This window comes from Penicillium argentinense, assembly GCF_028826775.1.
Source record: "Penicillium argentinense strain IBT 30761 chromosome Unknown utg000006l_segment0_segment0, whole genome shotgun sequence".
Lineage (NCBI taxonomy): Eukaryota > Fungi > Ascomycota > Eurotiomycetes > Eurotiales > Aspergillaceae > Penicillium > Penicillium argentinense.
This window is the reverse complement of record NW_026622665.1, coordinates 395,108-411,358: the sequence shown is the minus strand read 5'-3', so window position 1 is coordinate 411,358 and position 16,251 is coordinate 395,108. Positions and strand designations below refer to the sequence as shown.

The 16,251-nt window shown below is 49.4% G+C and overlaps 7 protein-coding genes across 7 annotated transcripts; 3 read left to right on the top strand and 4 right to left on the bottom strand.

Annotated features, from left to right (window-relative positions):
- Nucleotides 1–1,784: 1,784 nt before the first annotated feature.
- On the bottom strand, nucleotides 1,785–2,306 carry N7532_007279 (uncharacterized protein; the record flags this gene model as incomplete). The annotated part of the gene is made up of 2 exons (XM_056619772.1): nucleotides 1,785–2,109; nucleotides 2,161–2,306. 2 exons carry the CDS (start codon nucleotides 2,304–2,306, stop codon nucleotides 1,785–1,787), a joined length of 471 nt encoding a protein of 156 aa, XP_056473138.1.
- A 599-nt stretch (nucleotides 2,307–2,905) lies between these two features.
- N7532_007278 (uncharacterized protein) lies at nucleotides 2,906–3,887 on the bottom strand (the record flags this gene model as incomplete). Its single annotated transcript, XM_056619771.1, has 2 exons — nucleotides 2,906–3,747; nucleotides 3,794–3,887. The coding sequence occupies 2 exons, from the start codon at nucleotides 3,885–3,887 to the stop codon at nucleotides 2,906–2,908; spliced, it is 936 nt and encodes a 311-aa protein (XP_056473137.1).
- A 1,399-nt stretch (nucleotides 3,888–5,286) lies between these two features.
- Nucleotides 5,287–6,444, top strand: N7532_007277 (uncharacterized protein; the record flags this gene model as incomplete). The annotated part of the gene is made up of 1 exon (XM_056619770.1): nucleotides 5,287–6,444. One exon carries the CDS (start codon nucleotides 5,287–5,289, stop codon nucleotides 6,442–6,444), a length of 1,158 nt encoding a protein of 385 aa, XP_056473136.1.
- Nucleotides 6,445–7,220: 776 nt separating this feature from the next.
- N7532_007276 (SEC14 family lipid-binding protein) lies at nucleotides 7,221–8,426 on the bottom strand (the record flags this gene model as incomplete). Its single annotated transcript, XM_056619769.1, has 4 exons — nucleotides 7,221–7,595; nucleotides 7,647–8,021; nucleotides 8,077–8,218; nucleotides 8,266–8,426. The coding sequence occupies 4 exons, from the start codon at nucleotides 8,424–8,426 to the stop codon at nucleotides 7,221–7,223; spliced, it is 1,053 nt and encodes a 350-aa protein (XP_056473135.1).
- A 633-nt stretch (nucleotides 8,427–9,059) lies between these two features.
- N7532_007275 (FPP/GGPP synthase family protein) lies at nucleotides 9,060–11,368 on the top strand (the record flags this gene model as incomplete). The annotated part of the gene is made up of 10 exons (XM_056619768.1): nucleotides 9,060–9,108; nucleotides 9,167–9,213; nucleotides 9,266–9,506; nucleotides 9,571–9,725; nucleotides 9,834–10,199; nucleotides 10,257–10,677; nucleotides 10,739–10,805; nucleotides 10,856–10,937; nucleotides 10,994–11,026; nucleotides 11,084–11,368. The coding sequence occupies 10 exons, from the start codon at nucleotides 9,060–9,062 to the stop codon at nucleotides 11,366–11,368; spliced, it is 1,746 nt and encodes a 581-aa protein (XP_056473134.1).
- Nucleotides 11,369–12,357: 989 nt separating this feature from the next.
- N7532_007274 (uncharacterized protein) lies at nucleotides 12,358–14,104 on the top strand (the record flags this gene model as incomplete). The annotated part of the gene is made up of 2 exons (XM_056619767.1): nucleotides 12,358–12,804; nucleotides 12,854–14,104. The coding sequence occupies 2 exons, from the start codon at nucleotides 12,358–12,360 to the stop codon at nucleotides 14,102–14,104; spliced, it is 1,698 nt and encodes a 565-aa protein (XP_056473133.1).
- A 164-nt stretch (nucleotides 14,105–14,268) lies between these two features.
- Nucleotides 14,269–16,109, bottom strand: N7532_007273 (uncharacterized protein; the record flags this gene model as incomplete). Its single annotated transcript, XM_056619766.1, has 2 exons — nucleotides 14,269–15,469; nucleotides 15,511–16,109. 2 exons carry the CDS (start codon nucleotides 16,107–16,109, stop codon nucleotides 14,269–14,271), a joined length of 1,800 nt encoding a protein of 599 aa, XP_056473132.1.
- Nucleotides 16,110–16,251: the final 142 nt, after the last annotated feature.

Sequence of the window (16,251 nt, the reverse complement as noted above, 5' to 3'; positions counted from 1 at the left end):
TTCCTGTCACCGAGGTCACTTTCGCATTGGTCTGGCTCTGCGCCCCGCCATGTCGTGTACAAGTACCAGATCGGAGAGCCATATCGCTTCATTGCCGAGGGAGGACGGCATATCACCTTCCTCCGCGGGCTAGCGATCCCGATGCCTAGAGTGGGCGAGGGTGGGATCCGCTTTTCCTGAGTGCGGAGCATGGGCAAGATCGATGGTCATCAACTGTGATATGATGGTTGGAGTTTGCCTTGGAGTGAAGCTTTCCAGGTGCTGTCGCCATGTGGTTAAGTCTCGCCTCCTGCCGCTCACCGCCCTTGGAATGCATATTGGCAATACATTGCATTCAGAAGTGTCAACGACATCGTTTATTACTCCTGATTCACGTGTCCCTTATTCTCGCAATCGCCAGAAAGTCATTGACGCAACGACGTATATCCTCCATGAATTTCTGGTCATCGGTCTAGTGAGTGTCAGTCAGGTCCACCGCACGACAGTGGTTATGGGATTGTTTGTCAAATAAGCTCGTTCGGTGCAACGAGAATAATATGAAACATTATGTATAAATAACTATATAACTAACTAGTTAGTTATCGCAAAACGTATTTGTCACACTCACGGTGCTATCTTTATTGTGAAATTTATCGCGCTAATTTTACACATAGAGAAATTTTTAAATATTTATAGATGGTACTGACCGAGAAAACCTTGTCTATTAGTATTCTCGTCCATGTTATAGTTCTTCGCAGTGTTTTCCCGGATGTTTTCGGTGGGCCCCGAAAAGACGACGAACCCGATAATGCACCAGGCACTACTTGGGGTAAGTGGAGACCATGGCCAGGGGAGAAGGTTATTCTAAGCCAGGTAAGCCATTGAGCCATTTACCCATATGATGAATATGATTTTGCATCAAGAATGACACGGGCTTCATTGATAGGAACGCCAAAAACAACAATGGCGCGGAAGGAAATTATCTGGAGGCGATACATACCGCCTTTCCATCCGCCTTTCTTCTGCCGGCATAATGAAATGTTCTCGTGTCGGTCTTGTCGTTACTGTGATACTATTGTGTGGGGGAAATTATGAATACAGTATGAGGATAGAAAGAGGGCAAGTATTAAATCCATTATGAGCCAAAATTTCCCATAGAAGCCCCTATGGCGTAGTGGTAGCGCGTCCCACTTGTAATGGGAAGGTCCGTTGTTCAATCCAGCGTGGGGGCATTCTCTTTTTTTCTTCCCTTTTTTTTTTACCCCTTTTTTTTTTCTCTTTTCTCTTTTCTCGTATGTTTTTGATCGATTTGAGGCGGATGAAAGAGGAAACCTGAGCAAATTGTATGCAGCAAATCAAGCCATCGACCATCAACCGCCCCCCATCAAGCACCTAGCTCTTCAAGTCTCCGCGTCATACATCATGGAAGTGCCGTATTTCATCACGACGATGGCTGAGTTGTCCAGATTCTGCTGCTAGCTGGAGCATTTCGTCTTGCAGGTCTACAAGGTCCAAGACCCGAAATTCTTCATTGAGAAAGGGGCAAAAATTGGCATCGCTCGACGTTTCGTCGAAGACATTAGAAAGTGCGCCGAGGAAGTCAAGATAGCGATTCCAATATATGAAAATACTTTAGACTCGACAGGGCTGTTTCATGCGTTACGACGATTTCTGGGCGAACATGTTGAACCACTGATCAAATTGGATGGTGTAGCACCTGTTATCATAACAAAGATTTCACTGCACTGTAGAGTTGCTGTTAATTTGCACGTTCAGAATTAGCGTTTAATACAATAATGTCGCTTTTAAGCCATTCTATGTGACATGAGCCAGCCTAGTGGGTCCAGAGTCTCAACTTTGAATTTCGCCCAACTGGTCTGTTTGTCGAAAATCTCCTTTTCTTGGCCTTTCATGCGCTTGAGGCCTACTTTCCGGAGGTCAGAGAAGAAATTAAAGGCAGCATCGAATGTTTCGGGATGGGTCCAGCCATCCCTTTTCACAAGGCCCTGAATGCCATCGAAAAAATCATGAACCTCATTCCAAGCCTCCGCATCTACAGCATGGCTTTTTAACTCTTCCTCGGTGAAGTGATAAGGACAATTAACCTGGATCCCCATCTCTTGCCAGTGCCTATGTGTATGGTCAGCCCTCGTCGGTGTTATGTGATTGGCAGAGCCCTACTTTCCGACGTTGATGAGGGCCTCGCGGAAGGGCATAATTTCGTCGTCCCAATTATTCCCAGCCATTTCGACGGCAAGACGCCGTGTTTTCCTGTGGTTCAGATCGAATGCTCTTGCAAGCAAAGGATTCCTTCTCTCTGTCTCCATCAAGTAAAGCTGGAAAAGAGTCGATTAAAGATCTGTCGCTTGATTTGAACTTGTTTCTCGGAATCAAGGTCGTCGAAATTTGTCTGGACGGTTAAGTAGGATGTTACCTTGATAATCGACTAGCGGACATGGTTTTGCTTGAAGTAGAAGTGGACCGGTCCACGAGCCTTGCCAATCAATGACTGCAGTAATACGATTGTCATCAATGAAAATGTTGGACGAGTGAAGGTCGCCGTGCCGTAGAGTGGGACAACTCAAGAGGGGATTAATGTCCATGAAACCGGGGCCAGTGCTTAGGTATTTCTCCAGCAGATTGAGATGTGCCACCATTAGGGGACTGTTTTAATAGCCGCAATGTCCCATTTGGGCAGAGATCTGATGGTATTCAGCACACCGTCTCTAGGACCCAGTCCTGGATACAAGGTACAGCTTTCTTTTATAAAAAGACCCTGTGGATCATTCCAATGAGCGGGACATTCATACATTGTTTATTAAGTAACTGACTTTCCCATAGTTTAACGAACTAGACTAAACACTCTCGTTCCTCTGCGCGTACAATACAAGGTGACGAGAAGACGCCTATGCTGAACACAATTGTTCTATATCTTATACTTTTCCAACTCTTTCTGGGTCCACTCCCAGAGTTGATTCCGCGCTGCCTCATCCTGAGAAATTTCCGTCATGTTTCCAGGCCAGCCAACTGGCTCATAGTAAGCGCCATTTGTGAGGTTTTCACGCTTAGTAGTGGCAACCCAGCACATATTGTACGCCCCTTCGTCGGGGGTGAGAGTTTTTCCCCGCGTGTTGATTGCTATAAAAACCTTGTCCAGCATACCTAGGTGGGTGCCACCTATGTCAGTAGCAACGGCACCTGGCTGGATGGAGCACGACATGATGTCCGGGTAGAGCTCGGCTATTTTTTGCGAGTACAGGGTGTTGGCCAGCTTGCTCTGCATGTAACGCCGCCAATGACCAAAAAACCCATTTTGCGGTGTCTTTATAGTGTCATATGCAATCCCGGAGGCGCCCTGGAAGGCGCTTGAGGATGTAGTTACGAGACGCACATCGCGGCCAATGTCAGCCGTCTTGGCCATGAGTGGCAGCAAGTATTTCAGCAACAGGGCGTGGCCCATGTGGTTGGTGCCAAACTGCACCTCGTAGCCGTCCTTGGTGAGGCCTGGAGGGACTGCCATGATGCCGGCATTGGCAAAAAGGATGTCGAGTATATCGAAGTGGGCCAGAAATCTTTTGGCGGCGGATTCGACAGATTGAAACGAAGATAAATCGCACTCGAGAAATGTTACAAGCACCCCTGGAGAGGTCTTGCGAGCTTCGTTAATCACTTCGTCAGCCCTTCTGGCATTGCGGCCAGTAAAGACAATGTGACCGGGTTTGTGCTTTGCAAGGCTGAGTATCGTAGCCTTTCCAATACCCCCTGTACCTAGTACTGTCAGATGTAGTTTAGCCGGTCGGCAAAATTAACATACCTCCAGTAACGAAAATGGTCTTGCCGCCAAGGTTAGGAATGTCTGTATCAGGTTTGAACTGCACGCCCCGGGGATTGATTGCGAGGCCAGACATTATGATGATGTCGAATTCAGATACTACACTAATTCCCAATGATGGATCACGCACGCTTTATAAGTCGGCGTTGGGGAGCTCAGACGGAATAGATAGTAAACTTGTTACCCACTAAGAAAAATGATTACGTCAACTAGTGGTTAAGCTAGTTAACTAACTAGCCGAAAAAGGTTAGCAAATTGTCATCATGTAATGTCAGCCTGGCCTGGAGAAATCTGCCTCCTACATTAATTGGCTGGAATTTTTGAATCTCATAAGGGATACCAGTCTCCACCCTGCGGCCGCACAACTATATGCACCCGCGGCCAAAGAGGTTATCCTGACTTTGCACCAGTCTCCAACTGCGGCCGCATAAGTGAGCACTCGCTGGCAAAGCCGTTACGATGACTTCGCAGCTTCCGCCACGCAGCGGCCGAGGGACGCCACCACTGTTCGGCTTTGTCCGCTTCTCATGCATCGCTACTTTCATGGTAGACCAAGTTGCGCGATTTTTCCATACGCTTGAAATCCAAACGATATGGGAGATGATGACACAGATGGTCTGGGCACTGGTGCTGCTCCCCATGTATGTGCTTCGTGCAAAAGAAATAAGCGACGTTGTGATAAATCCATCCCCAGTTGCAGCTTGTGTCTGAAGTTGGTCTTTACCCTGGACGCCTCCCGGGCAAAATACATACAGTTATGCATCACTGACATTTCACTCGTAACTAGAACGGCTAGACTCTGCGATTACTCAGATCACACACCTCCCAGCCATGCAGACGAGATCAGCAGCTTGCAAAGCCGGGTTCGCGAACTGGAGCATGTCCTGCATGGATCGACCGAAACACGATGCGCAATTTCTATAGCTGATCTGTCTAGCTTCCAGCATCCATCTTGGCATCATTTGCACCTGCCTCTGCTATTTGTTCAAGCTTCGTACCTTGATTCAGACATTTTGTCCTTATGCAGTCCGTCGGCGCGGAGCAACTATGAGCTCATTCCACAGGATATTGCGACAGTACTGGGTAGCCGTTCTGAGACTGACGAATGTTCGGAAAGGAAAGGCTTGGGTTTCTAGTCTCGATGTCGTCCAAGGTGGTCAGCCTTGTCCCCTTTTTTTGCGGCCGGTTGACTACATTCAGAACATGAAAGGCCGAAAACGCATCATTTCAAAGCTATTGTACTAGCCTCCCGACCGTCCACTAATCTCGATGATTCTATTGGCGTGTAGATTGTCGCTTATTCGTTTTGCAGCACGTCAGTCCAAGAAAGGCTTAGCGGTGTGGCCTTCGAGCTGACTAGGGCGATTGAATCATGCGCGATATTCTGACGGTGAAAACCTGACTCTTGGAGAGATGAAGTTTCGCATAACTTGACTGGGCTTTCCCCTGCGATGTTCGATCTCCCAATCGCCAATATGGCTGTCATCTCCCCCATATGGACTTCTGTTGCTGTGGGCCTTCTAACCGTACTTTATGTGGGGATGAGGAAGGAGACCCCGAGGGGAACCAAGTCGCTCCTGAAAATTCCCCTCATCGGCGACCTTCATAAATCGCCCGTTGGAAAACCGTTAGAAAATTGGGATGCCTGGGTCGAGGCAAATGGCCCCATCGCAGTGCCCAAATTATTCGGCATTATCCCAATCGTCGTTTTGAACTCGCTTGAGGCTGTAACAGAGCTATTCAGTCGGCGCAGCCAGTGGTACAGCAACCGCCCGCCCTCGGTAAGCATGGAAATGATCACAGATGCGAAACCGGGACAGTCCAAGTTTACCTTGATGCACGACTATGATGATCACCTCAAATTGCATCACCGAGTCCTTGCTCCCAGTCTTGGAGCAACCGCGGCTCCAAATTATCAGCCCTTGATGGAGCTCGAATCAACGCAATTGCTGTTTGATTTGTGCAACGTCGTAGCAGAGTTTCCAGAAGGAATCAGCACTGCGGCAGTCTATTCACTGCTAGAACGCGCACAGTCTAGTGTAATTCTGGCCTTGCATTATGGGCTCCGGATCCCACGCTTCGAGGAGAAGATCTTGCACGAAGTCATCGATGTCCAGACTCAAATAACACATATGGCTGCGAACCCAGGACTCCCAGATATGTTTCCGCCCCTTCGGCATCTCCCTCTATTTCTTTCTCCGTGGAAACGATCAGCGGACAAGTTCTACGCGACACAGGTAGACCTGTACATGCGTCTCTTTGAGCACGGGAAGGAATCTGCGGGCTGGAATGCGACCAAGCAAGCGATCGAGACTTCCAGGAGGCATACCACGGACAGGGTTCCGGACATCGACCTTGCGTTCACACTTGCGACCTCTATCCAAGGCGGCATGGAGACGTCTCCCCGTCAGTTGATGTGGCTCTTCATCGCGGCTTTGCACAGACCATCATTTATGAAGAAAGCCCATACAATTCTTGATGGTGTTGTTGGTCGCGACCGGCTCCCTCGATTCTCGGATAGACCAAAGCTGATGTTCGTCGATGCTATTACGCATGAGCTGCTTCGGTGGAGACCTATCTCACCCGGCTCTATTCCTCGTCGAGCGGATAAGGACGACGAGTTTGGGGGGTGAAGATTCGCAAGGGCTGGACTATCATTGCAAACGCGTGGGCAATTGGTCGTGATAAGAAGGTGTTCGATCCTGCACTGGGTGATCTCCAGGATTTCGTGCCGGAGAGGTGGCTGCGTCAGGACGAGGGTGGAGAAGAAAAGCTGCGGACGGATCTGCCTCTTCCGGTTTTCGGACAGGGTCGGCGTATTTGTCAGGGAAAGAGGGTTGCCACGGATGGAGCTTTTATGCAGGTTGCGTGTCTGCTGTGGGCGTTTGATGTCGAGTTTGTTGAGGGGGAAGTGGTGGATCCGTGGGCAATGGTAGTCGCGGGCTTCATGACGATGCCGAGGAACGTGAAGTTCAAGCTCCGGCCAAGAGGACGCTGGGCGGTAGATGTCATCCGAAGAAACTGGGAATTAGTGGATAAAGGCGTAGTAGATGTGATAGGGCAAGAAATTGATGTGGAGAAGTAGGCGCGAATGGCAAATATGTGACGGCGCCTACTGAACAGAAAAGGGGATTCCCAACTCAGGTTGAACTATGGCGACAATACTAGCAGTACTCTGTCTATAGTGGTGTCAGGAAGAGTATTATACTCAACGCCCAGATGGGCACTGTTATCTACAGGTAATCAGAAATGATATTCTGTGTTCCCGAGTGTCTTCGCCTTCAATTCTTGGACTGGAGGGTTTCGTTTCATCTTTGCGTACCTCCGTCATGCAAGGAACGGCCGAAGACTCCAAAATTTGATTGCAAAAGCATTGTCATCTCTTGTGTGACCGAATAATGTGCTATATTTACTCTATTGTACTCATGCGCGTGAAGAAAATCACATCTCGTCTCTTCATACCTTCCAGGCTGCCAACGCCTATGGCCCGAATCGTTCCATTGGGCTCTTCAGAAAACTTGATAGGCCCTGGGGGCAGCGATATCTCAGGAGATGTCCACTGGAAAAAGGCTCGAAGGTTGTCATCCAGGGAAGGCAGCATTCCGTGTTTGAAATCGTGCTCTCCACCCAAGGCAGTAGGGATATTTACACTGTCGATGTGGTTCTCAAGAGTAGACATGACCTCAGCGCTGGTCAATACAACCACCTTCTCTGCAGTGTTTGGGTCTACCCATGTCTTCAGGTATTTCCAAATGGTGGTGAAGTATGATGGAGCATTGCAAACCTGCTCGTGTCAATACGTGACGAGATAGCTCGGGATTTAGAGAGCACATACAAACACCCGTGTGATGGTTTCGGGATAGCAAGTTGACAGCAACCAACTAATTTCCTGGACAAACATCTTGAGACTCCATCCTTGTTTGAGTCCCAGACTCGACGCATCGACAAGGTATACCGAGCTTGTTATGGCAGTTGACGGGTTCGGCCGATCGGTCATCATCGTGCAGAGAGGGAGGACAAAGCGGACAAAGCCATCATGGAAGACAGAGGCCATCTGCAACATGTCGGGTTTGCCAGACTCGGCATCGCTCCAACCTACACTGATGCGGGTGGTTTCCCAGCTTGCCAAACCGGCTTTATCCAGCTTTGCCAGGTCAAACATGCAGATAGGGAACCCTTGTTTATCTCTGCGTCCTGTCCAGTGAGGATACTAGATATGCGCATTAATTGACAGCCCAACCGAAATAGGAAAGATGTGATCTCACGAATTGTCGCGCCTGTTCAAAATCGGAAATCTCAATGGCATCATAAAGTCCTAGGACCTGCTTTTCTTGTCGGAATTTCATGGCCTGCTGGAGCTGGTCGAACGCTGCATTGGGATTATATTGGCGCGCCGTTAAAAATCGCCTGTCGAAATTAGATCGGACGCAGACATTGACCAGGGCGAGGCATACAACAGTGTCGCTGTGTCTGAGAGACCGTGGGCGCAATCATCTTCTCCAAGGCCGTCCGGTCGGCCCAGAATCCCCTTTTCAGCACATATCTGGGTGAATGCAATGAAATTTGAATCTTGCTCGGGCAACAGTCCAGAGTCCAGGTCCGTACGACTAGGCATGGTGGTAAAGAGTGCAAGAACTTTGGCAGCTGACTGATGTGGGAAGTGAATTGACTTCTAGCTAAAGGCAACCGAGGCATTACATAGTCCATGAGATCATACGAAAAGCAAAGCCTTCGATAGCTGAACAGTGCGGGGCCCTGCGATCGCATCAGGTAGAGCACTCTGCAAGAGATAGACTTATGATTAAACAGGTTTCGCGGCATTGCCGATGTGATCACACATGCAGCTGCATACCCAGCCGAATGGTTGCGAGGCTCGTCGGTTGTCCGAAAATAGTTGGGGCATGTGGTTTATCTGGGTTGTGCCGCAAGGAGAGTTTTGAGCTACCACAGACGACGAACCGGTGGGTCGTGCGGGCTGGGCGGCTCCCCCTGACGTGCCGCAAGTAGTATCCCACTGGCACTTCAGCTTGGGGGGGGAAGCTCCTCCGTCGAGACGCCACAGCCAGTTGTGATGTCAGTTGGTAAGCACGTTTCCTGATTGTTTACTGTGGTAAACTCTGAAGATGTACTGCCAGCAAGATCTAGCTTGGCTAGCATAGAGATGCGGACCCACCGAACCCTGCCGATGAAGTCATATCTTTTGTGAGACCCATTGCCCCGGGACGACTGCGGTTCATTATTTACTTTAATGTTGTGCGACCCAAAAAGGCTCTCCCTCGTATCTTACATCTTTGAATGTGAGAGCTCCCAAAATTTGCATTGAATGTAGAAGACGCTAACACATCTGCTTTCTAGATGCTTTCCTCTACGACAATGTCCTCGAATCAGTATCAAAAGCGCTGGTGAGTACCGGATTCGCGACGAACTATTGTTTACGATTCTAATTCGACGAAGCTCGACGCCGGCACCGATCATCTTGTGCTGGATGAGATAGATTATCGCACTGTGCGATCGGTGACCGGTACAAAGCAAATCCAGTCCAAAATCCTATTGGAGCTTTTGTCAATTGACAAGCCTTGTGCCGAGGTAGTCATCGATGCGTGGAAAGTGATGGTCGGCACAACCGCTGCGTGCGACAAGTCCTGCATTTTCTATGGACTCGACGACTTTGTGGAATATCGAATCATTGATACGGGTGCCCCTTTTTGTGGACACTGTCATGCGATTTGGCATGGGGTTGCTTTTGACTAAGGAGGAAGAGGAACTGGTTGCGCCCATCGCGCGACCTTGCTTCGCGGCCCTCGGGTTGGCCAACGACTACTTTTCTCTCGATATTGAATGGGAAGAATTTCAAAAAACTCAGAAGAGCCAAAACAAATGCTACAATGACGAATCTCATGTGGCTTTATACCCAGTGGGAGGGTCTTTCGGTCGACCAAGCAAAGGAGAAGACGAGAGAGACTGTTCGCAGTTTCGAGAGGGAGTATCATGAAAGAACAAATGCCTTCTGTCCGACAAACAGCTTTTCACACCCAACTCGGCCAAATACCTGAAGGCATTGGCATTCCAGATGCCAGGAAATGTTGCTTGGAGTCTACGCTGCCCTCGCTATCACCCTGAACGTTGCTCGGAGGCAGAAGGTCTGCTTCATCCTGAACGACCAAGCCAAGAGAACTATATGGACAAGGATATCCGTTCCGATAATGTATCCGACACGAAGAAGTTGAGAGTCCCTAGCATGGCCCGCTCAAATTCTGAGTCCGGCGACTCGTGTTCATCCTCCGAAGACCCGTCGAATTCGACACCTTCCAGCAGGACCTCTGTCCACTCCGAAGAGGATATCGAAAGCTCTCCAGGGCCTAAAGGTCAAGTGGAGCTAGGTGACAAGGTATGACACCCGAAAGGATGTCTGATCGTAACATTTGCTGTATACTCACGATAGCAGATTCTCATCGCACCCTTCGAGTACAACAGCTCTCTCCCCTCGAAAGGAGTTCGCGAGGCCCTGATTGACGCGCTAAACGTCTGGCTTACGCTTCCAGACTCCACAGTCAAGACTATCAAGCTGATTGCACAAAAACTGCACAGCTCTTCGTTGATGCTGGATGATATCGAGGGCTATTTCGATCTTCGACGGGGCAATCCCGCAAGTCACACCATATTTGGCTCGTCGTCCACAATCAACTGTGCGAACTTTTTGCTCATCGATGTGTTGAATGACGTTCATAAATTGGGTGATCCCAATTGCATGGCGATTGTCCTTGAGGAATTGAAGAATTTGTTTATTGGTCAAAGTTTTGATTTGTATTGGACTCGACAGGGAGAGTGCCCGTCGGAAGACGAGTACATGGAAATGGTTAACCAGAGTGAGTCGATGTTCATCATTTCTCTAGGAATCCCTGTCGTGATGCTAACCCCTCTTTCCAGAGACTGGAGGCCTGTTCAGATTGCTTGGTCGCCTCATGTGCGAATGTGCGCAATCTCTGCACAAGAAGTATGTCTATCTCGGACATTTCTTTGCACAGTTACTAATCTCTTGATCAGAACTATTCCGCTCGATCTAATGCTTCCTCTTGGTCAATATTTCCAAATACGAGATGATTACAAGAATTTGATAGATGATGTGGTCAGAAAAACATACCCTCACATTCGCTCGAGACATTCTAACATATTGATCTCCAGTATACGAGTGAAAAGGGCCTTGCCGAAGATCTCGTAAGTCAAAATCGATCAACAAAACATACAGCTACATCTACTAACACCTTTCTTTAGGACGAGGGCAAATTTTCTTTCCCAATTATTGCTGCCATGAACACCGATACCCCCAACCTTGTTCTTCAGGGGATCCTGAGAGAGAGCAGGAATGCGAACTCTTTGTCTGTCCCGCATAAGAAAATCGTTCTGGATAAATTGCACAAGGAAGGAAGTATGAAGCACACCGTGCAAACATTGAAGTGGTTAGAGGCCGATATACAAAAAGAGCTTAAACACGTGGAAAAGGAGTCCGGGTGCGAGAATTGGGTGATGAGGCTGCTTATCCAGAAGCTTGTTGTGTAATTTTTACTTCTGTGGATTAGCTATTGCTTTGAACACCATTCACTTATAGATATAGAACCATTTCCACTGTTGTCCCTTGCAATTTTCCGATTTTGAAAATCATATTGGTCGACTCTCGGCGATCGTTGAAATTCCTGCTCATGGTACGTTCTGCAAGCCGACGATCACATGTGATGAGGCATCGGAGACTAACTCAAATCAACTGCCGAGCGTTCATAAGCGACAACATTCTTGTTGTGAAAAGTAAAAAGTAAAAAAAAATAAGGGGGCCGAACCCAGAATCGAACCCGGGCCTTTTTACCCCCAGGTACAGCGGCATCGACCTGCAATGGGCGTCAACGCCTCCGAAAAATCTCACTTTTTTAAACACGAATAGCACCACCATTCAAAATAGTAAAAGAATGTAAATAAGTGAAGCAGATAGACAGATGCCTAAATTACCAAGATCACCTTTCGTAAGAAGCAAAAATTCACCCGCCGCCCTACGTTTTGCGGTGGGTGGCTGGACTATAAAACCGGGAAGCCAGGTTTGTCTATGAGAGCTAAGTACTGAGCAACCAACTCACTAGGCACCGAATATGAGGACTCGTGTGCGCGCGGTTTTCCGCTGCATTACTCACTCTTACTGGTGGCAGGCTATCTGGTATTTTCCTTATAACCCCGAAACACTTCGTTCCTTACCCGATTTCGGATTACGTCGACTCACTGAGGATATCTTGAAAATGTATTATTATTCAGATACTCGGTAGAAACAGATCATTTTCGAAGCCGATGTGAGACAGTCTAAAAGCACGTACCTGTCGATCAGCTCCCATAAAAGTAGTGCGGCGCCGTGGGCGTCCCGCTTAATAGACGGTTGAAACAATCCCAAAATTGAGACCACCCTTTCATATAGCCAGCCATTAGCTGTCACGGAGCCAAATTCTTCAAGTATACTAATTGTCTAGAAGTCACGGTTACATTTCGCACATCATCTCCTACTAGACAACATGCGCCTAACCATCGCGCTCTACCTCGTGAAAGCAAGTATATCCCTCGCAACACCCACCAGCGGAGGCTCAGAAACTGCGACCGTGGAAATACCCTTCGCGACAATCCTCGGCAGCATCAGCAACAACGTCGAGACATTCGCTGGCATCCCCTACGCAGAACCGCCGACCGGATCGAACAGACTGAGACCACCAACGCGCCTAACCAAGTCGCTCGGCATCTTCGATGCAACCGGTACCGCCGCGGCGTGTCCGCAATTCCTCGCCTCGCCCGACAGTACCGATTTTCTGCAGAAGATTCTGGGATCTGTTGCGAACATACCCTTTGTAAATAATGCAACAGATCAGTCGGAGGATTGTTTGACTATTACCGTGGCTCGGCCTGAGGGAACCACCGCGGATTCGCGGCTGCCGGTTCTGTTTTGGATCTATGGTGGTGCGTTCGAGGTAAGTTTCACCCTACCCAACCTCTTGTGCTTTTGCTTATTGAGTCTAGATCGGGTGGTCTTCAATGTACGACGGAACAAACCTCATCAACTACGGCGTGAATATCGGTAAACCCTTCATCTTCGTCGCGGTGAACTACCGCATCGGCGGCTTCGGGTTCCTTGCCGGAAAGGAGATTCTGAAAGACGGCGCAGCAAATCTGGGTCTTCTTGATCAGCGGATGGGACTTGAATGGGTTGCAGATAACATCGCAACCTTCGGAGGCGATCCGGACAAAGTGACGATCTGGGGAGAGTCGGCTGGAGCGATTTCCGTTCTGGACCACATGGTTTTGTACGAGGGCAATAATACCTACAACGGGAAGAGCCTTTTCCACGGTGGTATTATGGACTCTGGGAGTATTACCCCTACTGAACCTGTGGACAGTCAGCGGGCCCAGGATGTTTATGACATCGTTGTCGAGGCTGGTGGATGTCGGAATGCGTCGAGTACGTTGGATTGTTTGCGAGGTCTTGAGTATGAGGATTATCTTAATGCTGCCTGCTCCCCTCCCGGCTTGCTGTCTTACTCTGGTGTTGCGCTTTCCTATTTGCCGCGGCCGGACGGGAGGATTCTTGCTAAGAGTCCCGATGTGCTCGTTCAGCAAGGGAAGTATGCGCCTGTTCCGTTTATTATCGGTGACCAAGAAGATGAAGGTACACTGTTTAGTCTTTTTCAGTCAAATGTCAGCAACAGCAAGGACCTCGTTGGATACTTGAAAAACGTCATGTTTCCACGCGCCACCGAGGAGCAACTTACTACGCTGGTCAGCACATATGGCTCCGGTATCTCGGCTGTGACGAAAGGAAGTCCTTTCGGTAGCGGGATGTTTAATGAGGTATTCCCGGGCTTCAAACAGCGGGCCGCAGTCATCGGTGATATACTCTTTACCTTGGCCCGACGCACATTCCTCCAACTGTCGAGCCAGCTTCGCCCAGAAGTTCCTTCTTGGTCATATCTCGCAACATATGACAAGGGAACCCCAATTCTGGGAACATTCCATACATCCGATATCATACAGGTGTTCTTTGGCACCTACGACAACTATGCCGCTCACAGTGTCCGCACCTACTACCTCAACTTTCTCTACTTTCTGGACCCGAACGCCGATCTCAACGGGACGTATCCTACTTGGCCGAGGTGGGGGAAGTCCAAGGATCTTCTTAGCTTGGCTGCGGATAAGGCGACGGTTGTGAAAGATGACTTCCGGGAGAGCAGTTATGAGGTGATCCGAAAGGTTGGAAATGTGCTACGACTATGATTGGCAAGGATAGTGTTGCATTCTACTCCTGTACATTGATTTCCTCGTGTTAATATTCCTGAATAAGGAGTGAGAATGCTATTGTATACATAAATTCATGCACGTCATTAACCCAGCCCCAACCTATTTACCTTAGGGTGCTATAATGATATAACTGCGTTGTATCAAGTAACATGCTCCTTCTCCTCCTCCTTGGGAATCCGTACCCAAAGCAATGTAATCCCGGCAGCAACAATTTCACAGGCAAGGGCAAACCACCAAATAGCTCTCAATCCTTCCAACCCAATATCCCCATCAGGCCCCTTATCGACCCTCGTCCCAATCGCATCCGCCACAGCCGTCATAACCGCCGAGCTTAAGTTCTGCATCGTCACCAACAAACTCCCCGCACTACCTTGGTACGAGCGGCGCACATTACTAGTGATGTAAATCGAGGCCGCTGCGAAAGATAAGTCTGGTCCAAAGGTGACGAGCGCGATACCTGGGAATGATAGCGCCCAGTATATTGTTCCTGATGTTTGAGGGAGGAAAAATACCGGTCCCAGGGCGAAGGCGATCATTGCTGTTAGGTAGATGTAGTGCCCCGGGATGATGTGCAGGGTTTTGCTGACGACCCAAGTGGCCAGGACGCCGACTATGGCGTTGGGGAGGAGGTAGAGGGCGACGGTAATGGGTTCGTGCTGTTGGATGCGGAGCCAGAATTGCACGGCGAAGAATTGCCATGCCCCGGAAAAGGCGCCGTAGCCTAAGAAGTAGGCTACCATTAACGGGGTGAAGCCTTTTGTTCGCCAGAGTCGGTTGGGTATTAGAGGACGTGGGACCCAGCGTTCGACGAAGAAGAAGGCGACGAGAAGGAGGATGCCGACTATCACGAGGATGTAAGTGTATGGGCTCCACTCGACGACGGGACCCTGGGTTAGGCCGAAGAGAACGCAGATGGAGCCGATGACTGCGAAGCTTGCGCCGATGTAGTCGAAGTCACGAATTGTTGGTGCATCTGTTCCGGCTATATCTGCGACTGGTCGGAGCGGGGGGATGGTTGTGTATGCTGCGATAAGACAAATCCCTGAGATGATGGCGTTTGAGCCGAAGACCCAATATAGATATGACTTGAGCGCACCACCCTGTATACCACCTAGCCAAAATCCGAACGGCGCGGTGGCGGACATGGCGGAAAACACTTGGTTCTTGCGACGGCCTGGCTTGTATACCCGGCCGAGGATACTCATAGAGCCGGAGACGAGGACTCCGATTGCGAGGCCCTGCATTGCTCGGACGATGTAGAAGAGGATTGCCTTTCTGGTTGCGAAGACCCCGACCACGTTCCAGATTGTTAGCCAGGCGAAGGCGCCAACCATTATCATCCTGGGTGGAGCGAGATCACTTAGTGAACCGGATATAATCACGGAGAGACTGAGGGGGTTGAGTAGGCGCCTAGTAGCCATGGCAGTTCGCTGTTACTGATTCCGAGGGTCTTTTTGAATTCTTCCTGGTTCACAGTGATATCTCCCAAAAGGAACGAAAATAAAAGTAAACCGGCAGAGCACACGAAGACGAAGATGACTTCGGCTGTGAAACTACCGATTTCGGGTGGGATTCCCTGATATTTGGGCTCGGCCGGTGAACCCGCCTCTTCGGCGAGGTCGGACATACGTTCTGGAGAAGGATGTCTGAATGAACGACGGGCACTCCGCTCACTGCGTCGTGAGGGCACTGCGCCCAGCTCGTGAGGACCTTCATGCTGGTGCTGGTGCGGGTGACTGAGAGAACTAGCCAGGTTCTCAAGAGCTTCGCCCATGTGCGAGTCCCGACGTGTTCGCGTCGTCGGGACTTTGTGAAGACCCGCAACATCTTGCGAGCCGTGGAATTCTGCTGGCTCGCGCGAGTTGCGTCGGGTGCTGTCTATTGTCTTTGACAGTGATAGTGTAGAGGTGGCTGTTGATTCCATCTCATAGATTGTATGAGTTTGGCCGCCTTTGGAGTCGTCGACGGGTGTTGGTGCCATTTTACGGCAGGTTTCGCGAATCTGGGTTTTTCATAGATTAATTGTTTTTGAGAATAAAACAGCGAGACTTAGATTTATTGTATGTCGACAGACCGCATTACTCGCCGGCTAAATGCTTGGGTGGCGATGTGGGTCGCCCGTC